Source organism: Megalobrama amblycephala, linkage group LG21 (genome assembly GCF_018812025.1).
Source record: "Megalobrama amblycephala isolate DHTTF-2021 linkage group LG21, ASM1881202v1, whole genome shotgun sequence".
Lineage (NCBI taxonomy): Eukaryota > Metazoa > Chordata > Actinopteri > Cypriniformes > Xenocyprididae > Megalobrama > Megalobrama amblycephala.
Genome location: NC_063064.1, coordinates 5,243,416 through 5,260,814, shown reverse-complemented (window position 1 = coordinate 5,260,814; position 17,399 = coordinate 5,243,416). Strand labels below are relative to the sequence as shown.

The 17,399-nt window shown below is 35.7% G+C and overlaps 1 protein-coding gene across 1 annotated transcript in view; it reads left to right on the top strand.

Moving 5' to 3' along the window:
* pusl1 (pseudouridine synthase like 1) overlaps positions 1–17,122 on the top strand; it is a 30,688-nt gene extending 13,566 nt beyond the window's left edge. The window contains 4 exon segments of the mRNA XM_048173281.1: positions 3,741–3,911; positions 15,473–15,527; positions 15,683–15,846; positions 17,054–17,122. Coding sequence (XP_048029238.1) covers positions 3,741–3,911; positions 15,473–15,527; positions 15,683–15,846; positions 17,054–17,075 — 412 coding nt within the window. The 3' untranslated portion in view covers positions 17,076–17,122.
* The last annotated feature ends 277 nt before the right edge of the window (positions 17,123–17,399 follow it).

Below are 17,399 nucleotides of genomic sequence, written 5' to 3'. Positions count from 1 at the left end.
GCGAGAGGCTCGTCTCCAAGGGTGACGCGTGAACATTAATGCTATTTTTTCCACTGTCTTCTTTTTTAGCGAGAAAGTAGGCCAAGATAAGCTTCAGGCTCGTAGTGACGCAGAACAACACCCACTGTCGCCTGAACACACACATCCCATCTGGCTTTCCATCTCATTCATAAGAACTGCCATTCCTGACATGTAAACTTGATTAAGTCCTTTAAAATGGATGTCTGTCGAGGTTGTGCTCATCTGAACGTTCTTTGACCTGTGTGTCTTTTAATTTAATGTCTTGAGAATTTGAGATTTGAAAAACTGAGAATATTTACCCCTCTCAGCTAGGGCTTGGTGATATATATCGAATAATAATGATATATTTAAGCTGCTTTTGCTGGAAATACAAGCATTAAAGGTGCCCTAGAACCTTTTTTTTAAAAGATGTAATATAAGTCTAAGGTGTCCCCTGAATGTGTCTGTGAAGTTTCAGCTCAAAATACCCCATAGATTTTTTTTTATTCATTTTTTTAACTGCCTATTTTGGGGCATAATTAGAAATGAGCCGATTCAGGGTGTGTGGCCCTTTAATTCTCGTGCTCCACGCCCACGGAGCTTGCGCTTGCCTTAAACAACATAAAAAAAAGTTCAAACAGCTAATATAACCCTCAAAATGGATCTTTACAAAGTGTTCATCATGCAGCATGTCTATTCGCGTAAATACAGTTTTTATTTTGATGTTTACATTGATTCTGAATGAGTTTGAGGCTATGCTCCGTGGCTAACGGCTAATGCTACACTGTTGGAGAGATTTATAAAGAATGAAGTTGTGTTTATGCATTATACAGACTGCAAGTGTTTAAAAATGAAAGTAGCGGCGGCTCTTGTCTCCGTGAATACAGTAAAAAACGATGGTAACTTTAATCACATTTAACAGTACATTAGCAACATGCTAACGAAACATTTAGAAAGGTAATTTACAAATATCACTAAAAATATCATGTTATCATGAATCATGTCAGTTATTATTGCTCCATCTGCAATTTTTTGCTATTGTCCTTGCTTGCTTACCTAGTCTGATGATTCAGCTGTGCACAGATCCAGATGTTAATACTGGCTGCCCTTGTGTAATGCCTCGATCATGGGCTGGCATATGCAAATATTGGAGGCGTACATATTAATGATCCCGACTGTTACGTAACAGTTATGTTGAGATTCGCCTGTTCTTCAGAGGTCTTTTAAACAAATTAGATTTATATAAGAAGGAGGAAACAATGGGGTTTGAGACTCACTGTATGTCTTTTCCATGTACTGAACTCTTGTTATTTAACTATGCCAAGATAAATTCAATTTTTGAATCTAGGGCACCTTTAAGCAACATTGTAACTGGCCAGTTTGATGATTTTTATGTTTTTTTGTTTATTGACAATGAAGTTTCCTGAAGACTTTGCCTTGAGACTTTTTTGTGATCTTGTTACTCGTGAACACAAGAACATTAAGACCGAGATGTTTTAATAGCATCTCTGCTACAACGGCTAATTTTTTTTTTTTGCTTTTCCAGAAGCTACTAATGAATTGATATTTAGATAGATTTATAAACCAAAACAGTTTGGTTACCAACATTCTTCAAAATATCTTCTTTTATGTTCCACAAAAGAAAGTCATACAGTTTGGAAATGAGATGAGGGCGAGTAAATGTAAATTTTCATTTTTGAAACTATCCCGTAAATATGATTTTTTTTTTTTTTTTTTTTTTTTTTTATGAAATGATGCTCTAAATAAGAAACTAAATCTGCCAGTAGGTGGCGGTAAATGTCTAAATGAGTCATTGGGCAATATTTTAACGATCTAAGAACATGCGGTGCATTCCAAACGGGATACTTCAGAGTGAAAATAATCATGGCCACCATGTTGAAGGGTCGTTCCAAACCGAAGTGCTCAAAACTGGCCACTTCAAAGGGCTCTTCGGAATGAAGGATTTTGAAGGATACAACTGATGGACACTTCGGGCCCCCATGATCCTTTGCACAGGGAAGTTGTTTGACGTCACAGAATGGGTACATGAGGCTCAGAGTTCGATTTTAACTATAAACTGTAATATTTATACGAGTTAGATTTGGTACATTATTATGGTCAAAACGACATTGTACTTCAACAAAAATACTGTACAGCTCCCTTAATCAGTCCATTCAAATGTTTAAAATACATAGATACAATATAGCCTACATGTGATAGACCTAAAATAAATAAATAAATAAACTAACGTTAAACATAGGCGCAGCTTGCACAATCTACTCCTCCTCGATTGTCTCGTTAAGATGACGCAGAAGTGCGTTCCAAAGAGGAGTTTTTTTGACCCCTACACCCTTCATCCCTTCGAAGCTCTCACTCCGGAGGGTAAACCCTTTGAGGGGATTAGGGCATAGGGATGAGCCCTTTCTAATGGAACGCAGGGATGATCTGCTGCACACGGCACAGGTGCATTTAGGGCGTGTCCAAATCCACTTTTGGTAGTTTAACGACGGAAAAATGGTCGGTGCACCAGGCGCATGGTCCAAAAGGGTTGTACTTAGTCTCTTAAAGGGATAGTTTACCCAAAAATGAAAATTATCCCATGATTTACTCACCCTCAAGCCATCCTAGGTGTATAGACCTTATGTAGCTCCGCCCCTTTTCAGCGCTGCGCTCGTTGTCTTTTGACTTCCGGTTTGTATTTCCACAGCGATCTTAAGTATTTATGAATGAACTGCTCGTTTTAAAATCTTCCCGGTCTACTGACATTTGTTAAGACATCTGCTTTAAACATAATAATGCTCATGATAACCTTCATTAACTCTACAACAAGTAAATCCACTTCACCAGCTAATTATTCTTTGACAGCGATGCCATAGAAATGTATAGGGCTGCCGCAAAAACGGAAGTTCAAAGACAATTTTATAAAGATGGCGACGCACTTGTTTCTCTGGCACATAAGGTCTATATGACTATCTTTTTTCAAACAAACACAATCGGAGATGTATTTAAAAATATCCTTAGTCCTCCAAGGTTTATAATAGTTGTGAATGGGAACCCAAATTTAAAAAAAAAAAAAAAAAAAAAAAAAATGCATCCATCCATAAAATAAACAAGAATCCATACAACTCGAGAGGGTTAAAAATGGCCTTTTGAAGCAAAGGGGTGTGTTTTTGTATGAAAAATATCCATATTTAAAACTTTATAAATTAAAATAGCTAGCTTCCGGCGGATGACCGTACGCAGAATGCGTATGAAGCAGCACAACTGTTTTTAATATTGACAAAAAAAAATGTTTTTTGAGCAGTAAATCAGCATATTAGAATGATTTCTGAAGGCTCATGTGACACTGAAGACTGGAGTAATGATGCTGAAAATTCAGCTTTGATCACAGGAATATATTACATTTCAAAATATATTCAAAAAGAAAATTATTTAATTTTTCAGCAATATTTCACATTATTACTCTTTTACTGTATTTTGGATCAAGTAAATGTAGCTTTGCTGAGTTTTAGAGACATTAACTTTATCTTTCACATACATTAAAAAGTCTTACTGAACCCAAACCTTTGAACTGAAGTCTATTATATAGTGATATATCATCAGTATCTATAACGCCCAGTCCTGAGAAACTAATTTTCTGAAATAATTAAATGCAGTAATAAAATATTGTTGATCGCAGTCACCAAACAGTCTGTAATAAAACAGAATTTGATGCTGTCCATCACATCATTCTCCCACAGGAGGCTAAATATCGATGCAATGCAAGAGGCTTCTGCGCTGCTGATAGGAACCCATGACTTCAGCACCTTCCGTGCCTTGAACTCAGAGACCCCCTTTAAGAACCCAGTGAAGACCCTAGAGTCGGCCCAGCTGGAGCCCGGGGTCTCGTTCTGTCAGAGGCACTTTCACAGGTAGGACTCTCTTCTGCCCAGCTAAAGAGCTGCAAAGCAAGAGATTGGAGGAAGCTTAGTTTGGTTGGTGCTGTGATGAAAACAATACTGGTTGACTGATTTTCAATAACAATAAATAAGGCAACAAGTCTTTCCAAACCTGAGACTTAGACTTTGTTCACACTGCTATTTTCCATACAGTGCTGCTGAAAAAAAGGCACCATGATAAAATGCCCAAATATCTTGCTGTGCACAATATCCCTATTGTCGTCTAAAAACATATGATACTAAATAGAATTTTTAATTCATTATTCACTGACAATCTTGCCTTTCATCATGTTTATTTTACTTAATATATACCAATAAATATATATATACATATATATATTATCAGCTGGCAAGGCTGTCAGTAGATTTTAGAACTGATATATAATGGTCAATATAATGGTCTGCCACAAGCCAATAATATATTCCAGTGTTCCCAAAATGCAATTAAGTGCATTCTCACAATTTGCCAGATTTAATTCTGTCATTTGGGTAATGCAGTTGAAATCTTGGTGTTTTATTTTAATAGCCACTTTTCAAAAGCATGTGTAGAGGGATTAATTGTGCAGATGTGGAAATGTCATTTAGCACTGAAGCACATGAATAGCTTCTGATTTCCTAGAAAGATAATATAGCTGAACATTAAGGCTAAAGGTCATCTAATCCACGGTTAGTGGATCGGAAATTACAACATGCTGCCAATAGTCGCTAATGCAAATTTATTCTTCAGCCATAAACCCTCCTAGACCTAATTAATTTGTGCATTAATAACCCCAATTATGATTTTATATAGTCAGTAACATGTTCTTCAACCACTGGTCATTATCGGTTCCAAGCTAAAGCAATGTTTACATTGTTAAATATTGTGTGTTAGAAATGCTCAACACAGTATAAAAAAGGCAAAGCCGCTTCATACAACAGAGGATGGCCAGTCTTTGAAGCTGGTCTTTCATCAGTCGGCTCTTGAGTTAGGCATGTGAGATGAGACTGTTGCTAGGCAACAGATGATGGACTAAAGCACGATGCTGACAAAAGCAGACTGGCTGCTCACTCTTGCTGTAATGAGCTGAGGGACAGACACAGACTGTAGCCTGTCAGATACAGTGAAGAACATTTTCATAATATCCTTACTGTACTCCTTCAGCTCAGATCAGTGTACTAAAGAAAACATTTTAGTCACAAAACTGTTTTGGGCAAATACAAAAAGAGGCATTCAGTATTTGATTATTTGCGATAATTGACTGCATTTCATATATATATATATATATATATATATATATATATATATATATATATATATATATATATATATATATATACAGTCAAATAAAAAATTATTCAGACACTAGATATAATCTTTTATATTTTTTTTACAAGTGGATACAGGACACTATAGTTTATTTAAAAATTATTCATACAGTGGACTACCAGTAACCAAATTTGTAACCAAAAATTATTCAGACACTTTGACTTGACCATGTTTTACTTAAAGTGTTATCTGACAAAATTAAGATTATTTTTTTCTGACACAGTTACACTCTGAGATCTTGTCATATTTTATTACCTTTTTAGACTTTTAGACTATAGTGAATAAACTGTATTAAAGATGCCCTAGAACGTACTTTCACAAGATGTAATATAAGTCTAAGGTGTCTCCTGAATGTGTCTGTGAAGTTTCATCTCAACATACACCATAGATTTTTTTTTAATTATTTTTTTTAACTGCCTATTTTGGGGCATAATTAACTATGCACCGATTCAGGCTGCGGCCCCTTTAAATCTCGCGCTCCCTGCCCCCCAAGCTCTCGACTATAATACAGTGCATTTACAAAGTTCACACAGCTAATATAACCCTAATATAAGCTAATATAACTGTTACGTAACAGTCGGTGTTATGAGATTCGCCTGTTCTTCGGAGGTCTTTTAAACAAATGAGATTTATATAAGAAGGAGGAAACAATGGTGTTTGAGACTCACTGTATGTCATTTCCATGTACTGAACTCTTGTTATTCAACTATGCCAAGGTAAATTCAATTTTTGATTCTAGGGCACCTTTAATGAATGAAATGTTCAAGGTGTCTGAATACATTTTGGTTTGACTATATATATATATATATATATATATATATATATATATATATATATATATATATATATATATATATATATACACACACTACCAGTCAAAAGTTTGGAAACATGTTTTTGAAGGAAGTCTCTTATGCTCATTAAGGCTGCATTTATTTCATAATAAATACAGAAAAAACAACAATATTGTGAAATATTATTACAATTTAAAATTATGGTTTTCTATTTTAATATACTTTAAAATATAATTTATTCCTCTGATCAAAGCTGAATTTTCAGCATCATTACTCCAGTCTTAAGTGTCACATGATCCTTCAGAAATCACTCTAATATGCTGATTTATTATCAATGTTGGAAACAGTTGTGCTTGCTTAATATTATTTTATAACCTGTGATACTTTTTCAGGATTCTTTGATGAATAAAAAGTAAAAAAAATAATAATAATAAATAAATAAATACATTTTCTTCTTTCTTTTTTTTTTGAAAGAAATTAATATTTTATTTATAAGATTTATATTGTTAGAAAATATTTTTTTTTTTAATAAATGCTTTAATTCAAATAAACTTTGAATTATGATTTCTAAAAAAATCTTTGTAAATCATGTTGTAGTTTGAATTAACCTTTTATTCATCAATGAATCCTGAAAAAAGTATCACAGGTTCCAAAAAAATATTAAGCAGCACAACTGTTTTCAACATTGATAATAACTGAGTATCAAATCAGTATATTAGAATGATTTCTGCAGGATCATGTGACACTGAAGACTGGAGTAATATAATGATGCTGAAAATTCAGCTTTGCATCACATAAATAAATTATATTTTAAAGTATATTAAAATAGAAAACCATAATTTTAAATAAATTTTTCACAATATTTTTATTTTTTTCTGTTTATTATGAAATAAATGCAGCCTTAATGAGCATAAGAGACTTCAAAATGTTCAAAAACATTAAAAATAGTAATGTTTCCAAACTCTTGACTGTGTGTATATATATATATATATATATATATATATATATATATATATATATATATATTTGTTTTTCAGCAATGATGCATTACATTGATCAAAAGTGACAGTATAGACATTTACAATAGTACAAAAATGTCTATTTTAAATAAATGCTGTTCTTTTGAACTATCTATTCAATCAACATCAAAGAATCCTGAACAAAATCCTGTTTTCAAAAAAAAAAAAAAAATAGGCAGCACAACTGTTTTCAGCATTGGTAATAAAAAAGAAAGCGGCAAATCAGCATATTAGATTGATTTCTGAAGGATCATATGACTGAAGACTGGAGTAATGATGCTGAAAATTCAGCTTTGATCATAGGAATAAATTACATTTTACAATATACTCACATAGGAAACAGCTATTTTAAATTGAAATAATATTTCACAGTATTACTGTTTTTACTGTATTTTGGATCAAATAAATGCAGCCTCTGTAAGCAAAACAGACTACTTTTAAAAACATTAAATAACTTCACCAAACTTTTGAACCGTAGTTTTAGGGATGCACCGATCCGATATTCAGATCGGTATCCGCTCCGATATTGCCATTTTTGCTGGATCAGGTATCGGCCGGACGGGACCGATCCAAATCCGATACTGTGCGTGTACTATTCTGTGTTATTGTTAAGCTCCACAAAAGGCACAAAAACATTAAAAAGCACCATAAAGTTTCTGTGCACTATATTCCAAGTGTTCTGAAGCCATTCCATAAGTTTATTTGAGGAACAGATAAATATTTAAGTCGTTAAATTAAAGTTCACGTAAATGCCTGCCTCTGCTGCGGCTGTCAGTCATTCTCCATTTAGCATTCAGACTGCGTGTCGCGTTCGGTTACGACAGTCAACACAATGAAACTCTCTGCAAGATGTATCAATGTTTCTATTATTATACTTAATCTGTAGATAATGATACCGGTAATACAATACGCATCAATATGTCTTCATTTTGTGCTTTGAACTTTTCACTGCGGAGCGCTGTGACTCCATGATGCTTCAAGCGCATCATTCTGCACACGGGATGCGCATAAGCGCTTTGTGCCGCTCTGCATGAGAGCCGTTCATAAGTTAAACAAAGTCTGCGTTACTTTTCAGTTTTCAACTTGAACGCTTTTTGAGTATCGTGAGTGAACGCGATCATCTCTTCCTCTTTACTACTTTACAGAAGGAAATAAACATGAATGAAAATCAAAAAATATGTTGAAAGTTGCAGTAGCTTACCGAAATCTGTATCACGTCAGTTAAATCAGTGTTGTAAACAATGTCACGTAACGTTATACCTCAGAAAAGCCATTCGTTGACCATAAACTAGTCAGCAGCAAGAAAAATAAAACAAACTATTTAAAACAAAACGGATTAGAAACTTAATTATGTAAGCATAAGTATTATAATATATAATAAAATGGACAAACTGGGTGTGTGTAATCAAATGCATCGTTTTCATTTTATTCTGGAGACTGAACTCGCGCTCTGCTGCCACACTGGAGCACACTCACCACCTACTGGACAGGGGTGAGAATTACAGTTACAAGCTACATCAGCCTCAGTAATCTGTGAAAATTATGGACAGGCTGCAGATTTTTTCCATCACTGACGGAAAATTTTAACGGTTAACGCGACCTTTGAGATTATATATTATATACACGCCACACTACCCGCTGTGGCGCGGTTGTCATGCCGACCGTCATGCCCTAAGTGAGCCATACAGTTTATTAGGTAATTTAGCACTTTTCTTATTACTTGAATATCGGATCGGTATCAGCCGATACTGAATCCCAGGTATCGGTATCGGTATCGGAAGCGAAAAAGGCAGATCGGTGCATCCCTACGTAGTTTGCCACAATTTAAAGGAATATTCTGGTTTGAGTTGATTAATATCTGTGGGCAACATCTGTGGCATGTTGTCATTTACTACAGAAAATAAGCAAGAAGTACATTGAAAAAACTAGGGCTCAGAAAATACATTGATTCGTGATACAATGATTCTGGATCAATTCTGATATTTTCTCTCTTGAATCGATTCTGAGCTTAGATTTAACAGTAGATGGCTCTCAAGGCTAGTTTTAACCGCACACTCAAACGCTCACAAAGAAGAGTGCTGGAGAGCGATCATGCATTCGGCTGAGTCATGTAAGTGGTTTAAAATACTTGCACCTCGGCTCAGAATGTGAGAATAATGTAAACACAGCCCACTGCAAACTCCCTTGTAATTCACTTCAACCTTTTCCAACATAATGAATTATTATTTTAGGTTTAAGTGGTGTGTGTAAAGTAATTGGAAGAAAGCAGAGAACATCTGTTTCTAATTCACGTAGTGCCATCTGCTGTTAAAAACTAAGCTCAGAATTGATTTGAGCGAGAATAGCGATACATCGGAAAGTATTAGAACCGCTCCAGATTCTTTGTATTGCAAATTGAAGAATCGAATGTATTTTCCCAGCCCTAGAATAAATATCAGCAGTTGGATTTGAGGCGGTGCAAACAAATAGCCCTGCCCAAACTCACACCATTGGTAGATTTTTCCTTCTTGTTTTTAAGACAATCACAATCTGTTTTATCTATAAAACTACTCCTGCATACAGAACCAAAAAGATTATCGCTGTCCCCCTCAGAAGCCATTTGCTCACATATGTTTAAAACCAGCTCACACTGGAATCCCTTCGGCGGGTCATTTTGGGTTCCTCACGTGCAGCTCTCAGCTGGGAGAAAGCAGTCAGGACACACACACACCATCTGCTCTGTTTCACACCAATGTCAAGATCTGCAGGGAATCAACTGCTTTTATCATCTACACACACACTCACACACTCATATGTCACTTATATATGTAACTGAATGACTGCATTAAATCCAGATCAAGGCATTTTGCTGCACAGCCCAAGAAATGCACACAGAAGTGTTTTTTCTCTCAAAAGATAGACTTTAGCTGCTTTTAATGGGACAGTTCTTCAAAAAAAGGACAATTTTGTCATTGTATGCCATGTCATTAACAACAGTGTGAACACTTTAAAGAGACCATGATGTTTTTTGTGCATGTGTAAGATCTGCAAAGTTACAAAGTCTCCCACAAATGGGATTTATTCGATCTAAGAGAGCACTGATCCAGACCTGCCTAAAACCCCTTGATAGAAGTCTATATATTACTTCCGCTAAACGTGACAATGTGAAATTTTAGAATAATACCCAGCCAAAGGCATACGCAAAGAGAGAAGACCAGACTTTAGTGAATTGTAGTGTTGTCGCCATGTCATGGCGTTCCGATGTGGGTTTCCGACTGATTTGCTTGATCAATCCTTATTTTTGGAATCTGACTTTGGGCTCAAACTGATCTGGTAAAACCAATGACATTATTAACAGTTTGTGTTTACAATTTCTTTAGAAGCCTTGGAAGCTGAAGCTCACGATTATTGTAAGGGGCATTACATTTCCAACACATTCTTGAGGTGCTTGGCCAATCACAACGCACTTGGTCAGCTGGCCAATCAGAGCATTCTGGGCTTTTCGGATGGGGGGGGGCTTTGTACAACCTGAATCCCAGAAATGTTGGGACGTTTTTTAAATTTGAAAAAAAGTAAAACTAAAAGACTATTTTTAAATCGCATGAGCCAATATTTTATTCACAATAAAACATAGATAACATAACAAATGTTTAAACAGAGAAATGTTTACACTTTTATTCACTAAATGAGCTCATTTCAAATTTGATGCCTGTTACAGGTCTTCAAAAAAGTTGGCACAGGGGCAACAAATTGGCTGAAAAAGCAAGAAATTTTGAAAAGATTCAGCTGGGAGAACATCTAGCAAATTAATTAAGTTAATTGATATCAGGTCTGTAACATGATTAGCTATAAAAGGGATGTCTTAGAGAGGCAGAGTCTCTCAGAAGTAAAGATGGGCAGAGGCTCTCCAATCTGTGAAAGAGTGCGCAAAAAGATTGTGGAAAACAATGTTCTTTAATGTCAAATTGCAAAGGCATTGCATAATCTCATCATCTACAGTGCATAACATCATCAAAAGATTCAGAGAAACTGGAGAAATCTTCTGTGTGTAAGGGACAAGGTTGAAGACCTTTATTGGATGCCTGTGGTCTTCAGGGCCCTCAGACGACACTGCATCACTCATCGGCATGATTGTGTTGATGACATTACTAAATGGGCCCAGGAACACTTCCAGAAACCACTGTCTGGTAAACACAATCCGCCGTGCCATCTGCAGATGCCAACTAAAGCTCTATCATGCAAAAAGGAAGCCATATGTGAACAAGGTCCAGAAGCGCCGTTGTGTCCTGTGGGCCAAGGCTCATTTAAAATGGACTGTTTTAAAGTGGAAAAGTGTTCTATGGTCAGACGAGTCCAAATTTGACATTCTTGTTGGAAATCACAGACGCCGTGTCCTCTGGGCTAAAGAGGAGGGAGACCTTCCAGCATTTCATCAGTGTTCAGTTCAAAAGCCAGCATCTCTGATGATATGGGGGTGCATAAGCGCATACGGTATGGGCAGCTTGCATGTTTTGGATGGCACTATGAATGCTGAAAGGTATATAAAGCTTTCCAGACAACATCTATTTCAGAAGGCCTTGTGTATTTCAGCAGGACAATGCAAAAGCACATACTGCAGCTATTGCAACAGCATGGCTTTGTCGTAGAAGAGTCCGGGTGCTGAATTGGCCTGCCTGCAGTCCAGATCTTTCACCTATAGAGAACATTTGGCGCATCATTAAATGAAAAATAAGTCTCAAACGACCACAAACTCTTCAGCAGCTGGATTACCTCGATGCCCAGACGTCTCCAAACTGTTTTGAAAAGAAGAGGAGATGCTACACCATGGTAAACATGCCCCTGTCCCAACTATTTTGAGACCTGTAGCAGGCATCAAATTTGAAATGAATTTTGCGCATAGAATTGTAACATTTGTTATGTTATCTATGTTCTATTGTGAATAAAATAATGGCTCATGTGATTTGAAAGTCTTTTAGTTTTCATTTTATTCAAATTTAAAAAAACGTCCCAACTTTTCCAGAATTCGGGTTTTAGAAACTGGAACCTAATCAGAGCGTTTCAGACAGACTGGGAGGAAAGGTACTCCAATAATGTACAGTATGTGAGAAAAATAATGTGTTTTGAACATGAAATCTTGTTAACATGTTCTGTTATACCCAGTAAACAAAATAATAACCTTTTAAAATAGCATCATGTGGTGTCTTTAAAATATCTCCTTTTTGGTACTCTGAAGAAAGTTTTTAAATTAACTTTACCTTTTAAAAGTTTTAAGCGCTTATGAAAGCCTCTTCATTTATAGCTCTGTGTGTGTGTGTGTGTGTGTGTGTGTGTGTGTGTGTGTGTGTGTGAGAGAGAGTGAGAGAGAGAGAGAGAAAATGTTTATTAATATTTCAGTCTGATCACAGCTACAAGAAAAAGTCAGAATCCGGTAGTTCTCCTGACAGCTAGATCCTAAATTAAACCAGTAAATGAAGACACAGTAACTTAAAAGTGATGCAGTTAAACTATACATTTATAAATCTATAAATTTAATGCCATATCCATTTGTTTCAGATGAGCATCATGAATATAGAAACATCATGAATATAACCACATGTGGTCGTTAGATACATCTGTGATGTCATATGAAGATTAATTAATTACTAAATGGATAGCAAATAAGCTTAGATGTCCAGGTGCGCCTTTTTAGAAAATCATTGGAAATGAAATGTTTGTACAGTCACTAAGTTAATGAAATCAGAAGTTATTCCTCTACAATAGGGTTATATTGAATGGCATTAAAAGAATCACATAGCCGTTGAAAGTCGATTCATTGTGCAGATTGATTATAAGGCAAAGACGATAAGCTAATAAGGTAACCATAAAAGGTTTATTGTGTGTGAAACAAGATATGTTTATATGTTTAATTAAAATCAAGTGGTCAAGGTCTGGCTTGTTCACACGGGCCATTTAGCCTCCTATAATAGGTTTACATGCATCCGAAGGTAAAAAAAAAAATAAATAAATAAATAAAAAATAAATTTTCTCATAATATCCATTACAGCATCAGCATTTCTCACAGTGTTTGAAACTGTTTGATAAAGGATTCGGTCTCTCTAAAACCCTCCTTTGCAAGAGCTTCCTCTGCTCTGATTGGTCAGACTAGGCTGTTGTGATTGGTCAACTGCTTAAGTGTGTCGGAAACCAAACACCCATTATCATATCTGAATTTCAGCTTCTTCGGCACTTGTATACGGCAATGATGTCGGTTTTGCTGTATCAATTCGAGCCAGTCCTCATCCTTTAGAAGTGCAGCAAAGGTGGATTCACAGCTCAGAAAACATGTCGACAACACGAACTAAACTCTTCCAGGTAGTGATGAGCGCTTTCAAAACACTGCTTCATGAAGCTTCGAAACCTTTACGAATCTTTTGTTTCAAAGCAGTGGTTTGAAGCGTGTTTCAAACCGTTAAAGTCTTGTGATTTCAGTAAACGAGGGTTTGTTACGTCATAACTGTTTCGAAACGTTTCAAAATCTCAATGGTTCACCACTGGAGGCGATCTCTGTGAACCCATGAATCATGCGGATTGACTGAGATCGCCCTCCAGCGGCGAATCATTGAACAAGTGTCTATCACATGAGTATTAAGTGTTTTAAGTGTCTGTTATCTGATCTCTGATTAGTTTTATACATTTGTAGATGTTTTTATAAGGTATTTGTAGAATTAAAAGGAATAATAGTAGTTAAAAACTTAGTTAATAGTTATTAGTTAATAGCTGAACCATCCATAAAACAACCCCTGAAAATTGATAAAATACATATTATACAGACACTTAATATTTAATGGTATTAGATGATTAATTAATTGCATCAGATAGATTATACTTTAAATAAAATATTTGCAGTGTTTTTTTACATGGCGGAATTTGCAAGCGGAAAAACTGAAAGCTTCTCTAGCGAGGAAACGGATCTGCTCGTGCGCGAGGTTAAACCGTGCGAGCAGACCATCTACGGGACAAGCCGGATTCCACCAAAGCATTTTTATCTTTATGCACACAATAATAATCTTTTACATTTCCTTTTATTTTTAATATTTGGCATGTTTGTGTGCTGCTGCGCATCCCTGTGTGTGTAACAAGCAGAGTGTACGCGCGTTATGCACCCGCCTATAGGTGCATAGTACCTATGTATAGTACCATAGTACATAGTATTCGCAGTCGTTTTCAGTTGTCTCAAAATAGCAACATGCCAACAATGCACCTGAACACACCTCGTTTCCAGACCAGCACACCCATGGCCACACAAATTGGTGCAAATGCATTTGCTATTTAAACAATGTGGCGCAGAACGTGAAAATGATAACTGCGTCAGGCCAAAACTAGCAAAGAACACTTGCGTCGCGCCTGGTGCCGGATTGCGCCGGGTGTATGATAGGGCCCAGTAAGTCATTTTGCAAAGCAATTGGTTCAGTTGATTCAAAGCTTTGAAAAGCTTGTTTTCTCCCATCCCTACTTCCAGGCCTCAGCTACAACTACAGTATTAAAGAAGACGTGGTTCATTTTCAGCCAGTGCAGATTATAGGTGGGCGTTATTCAGTTAATTTCAGTTCTGAACTCATTTTTTATGAGTGTAATTTTTTAAATCGTTCAGTCATCACACAACTGGAAAAGTCAATGGAAATTCTTTAAAATGTGATGCCATGTTTATCATTGCATACTGTTTCACATACATCATTTTAAAATGTAGTGCAGTACAGTAATCAGTTAGCTTTTATTCTACTGAGCACAGTCCTTGTTCTAGAAATGCAAGCTTATATATTAGACTCACATGTGCTTCCTTTGAGGTTTGCGTTGGTGTCGTATGCTTATCTCTGTTCATGTAACGCACGCTGCCTGTTTGTTCATTCAAAGCCGTGATTAAATGAGAGCCAGACGATCTCATTCAGCATTTCTATGAAGTCATTCCAAACAAATCTCATCGTGATTTTTCCACCATCATTTTTTTTTTCCCTGTTAAAAAAGGCAGTATGTAACATTTAACCTCTCCAGCAGTAAATATTGGCTGCTCTGCTTGAGATGTTATCTAGCCTGACCGCTCCAGTGCTCCTGCTGCATCTCCAGTTGTTTATTTAATGCAGGCAGCTTAGCAAAATAGCAGTCACATTAAATGGGAGAAATACTGTACCAACTAGACAGAAATAATTCCTTGAGTGAGGGAGACAACCCAAAAGAGGTCACGTCTTTAGTCTTCACCCATGAATCTGTTGTTCAGCCATATGTAGATAGAGTGGTTTAAAAAAGCTTAAAGTGAAAGAGCTTACTGATATATAAGAAGGATTTTGTGCTTTGTAAAATCACAGACCTTTTTCATAATGAAACAGCAACATTACACACCAAAGAAAGTTGAAAATGCAAAACATAATAGGTCCTTTTTTATTTTTGTCTGTTTTCTTTCAGAGATATTCAGTTCTGGGAGCTCACCTTTAAAAGTAGGTCTTTTTTATACAGACAAGTAAGTACAGGCTTTGTTTCCCTATGAACACGATGGTTATGTTGCTTTATGGGATGTCTGCCTCCTAGTGTTAAATGTGTGAGTCTGCACTATTTTATTTAACCAGTTTGAAAGAATGTGTCTGATGATGAAAAATGTGACGTTTCCTCTCACAGGTGCGGAGGATGACTGGGGCGCTGGTTGCTGTTGGTCAGGGTAGACTGTCTGTTAGTCAGATTCAAGAGCTTCTAAAGGCACGTGATTCATTGGCATTCCCAAATAACCTGACCGCCCCAGCCCACGGCCTGTTTCTGACCAATGTACAGTACAGAGAAACAGGGTAAGAACTGGCATTATACATATATAATGTTTGGACAACCACACTACTCATTCTTTGTGTAGTATGTATATATGTAAATTGAGCTTAGTATGCAAATTTTAGACTACCGGGAACTATTCAACCAGTGCACACTGCACAGATTCCTCTCGAATTGACCTGAATTAGAGTGCAACAGTCAGGTTCTGGAAAGCTCCATTCATTTTCTCCATAGAAAGGATGACGTTTGCTTTGTGTCTCCATTTTTCTTTTTTACTTGTAACTTGATGTTATTCAATGGTATTTACTTCTGTTGAAGCCACCATCCAGCAATATTTCAACTTATTTTTAAAATAATCATGTTTAACTTTGGAATCCGTGGTAAAAAAACTACATTACTCATGATGCTGTAGAGAAAATTCCACCAATCAGAGAGTAAATTAGGCACAAAGTAAATTGTGCCAAAAGAGCTTTTTAGCTCCGCCCACTCCCATGAAGCACTGCAAATTAGATAAATGAGTTGATACACTCTCAAAATATTTAAGTATTTGTACATATATTCACATTTTGCAATAAACTTAAAATATATTGTTTATCTAGATATAATCAACAAATTTAAATTAATAGTTTTGTTTTTCTGCATCTTTTTGTCAGAATACTTTGTAATGCTATGATTCACCTAGTAGATGATTGGCTTGTTTCACTGCTTATTAACAAAGTTTTTTTTAAATCCCTATGGGAAAAATACTTCTGGAACCAAGGGTGTTGAAAAAGTCAATGGTCACTAATGCACTTTTTTTAATCTCTTTTCAATATCTTTTGTGACTCATGATTTGATCAAACTGAAGAAAGTTAAGACATTTTTACATAAAATTGAATTAAAAATGCGAAATAATGTTTTTATTTTATTCAGTGAAGATATGTGGACTGCACTCTCTAAATTAAACATGCAACATGATGTCATGTGACCAGTGTAGCATACTGCTGTTTGAAGTGTATATTGTTGCATGCTTTTTTATATATCATATATAAATAGTAGTATAATATTAATATATTTAGTACTATTTTTAAACAGTATACAGTGTATAGCGTGCAGTATGCACCACACGCATTCTGACAGTATTCAATTTCCTCCACAAGATCCTGTATTGTACAGTGGGAAATATGTTGTCCTGCTAAGGGACAGTAAAGTACATCAGTATTAAATGTGTGTATACTTTTTTTCTTACAGATCTTGGCTGGCTGAACTGTAATATAATTATTTAAATTTTTTAAAAAATTAATAAAAGTATTAAAGGATTGTTTTTATTACTTTTCTCCAACACTTGCCTGTTTAAAACCTGTTAAAGTTATACATACATACATAGTTATACATTCCTGGATGAAGGGACTGAAGTGAAACATATATGATGTGAGTGATGGAAAGATATGAAACACACACACACACACACACACACACACACACACACACACATATATATATATATATATATATATATATATATATATACAGTATCTCACAGAAGTGAGTACACTGAAGAAATGACACTTTGCTACAATGTGAAAGTAGTGAGTGT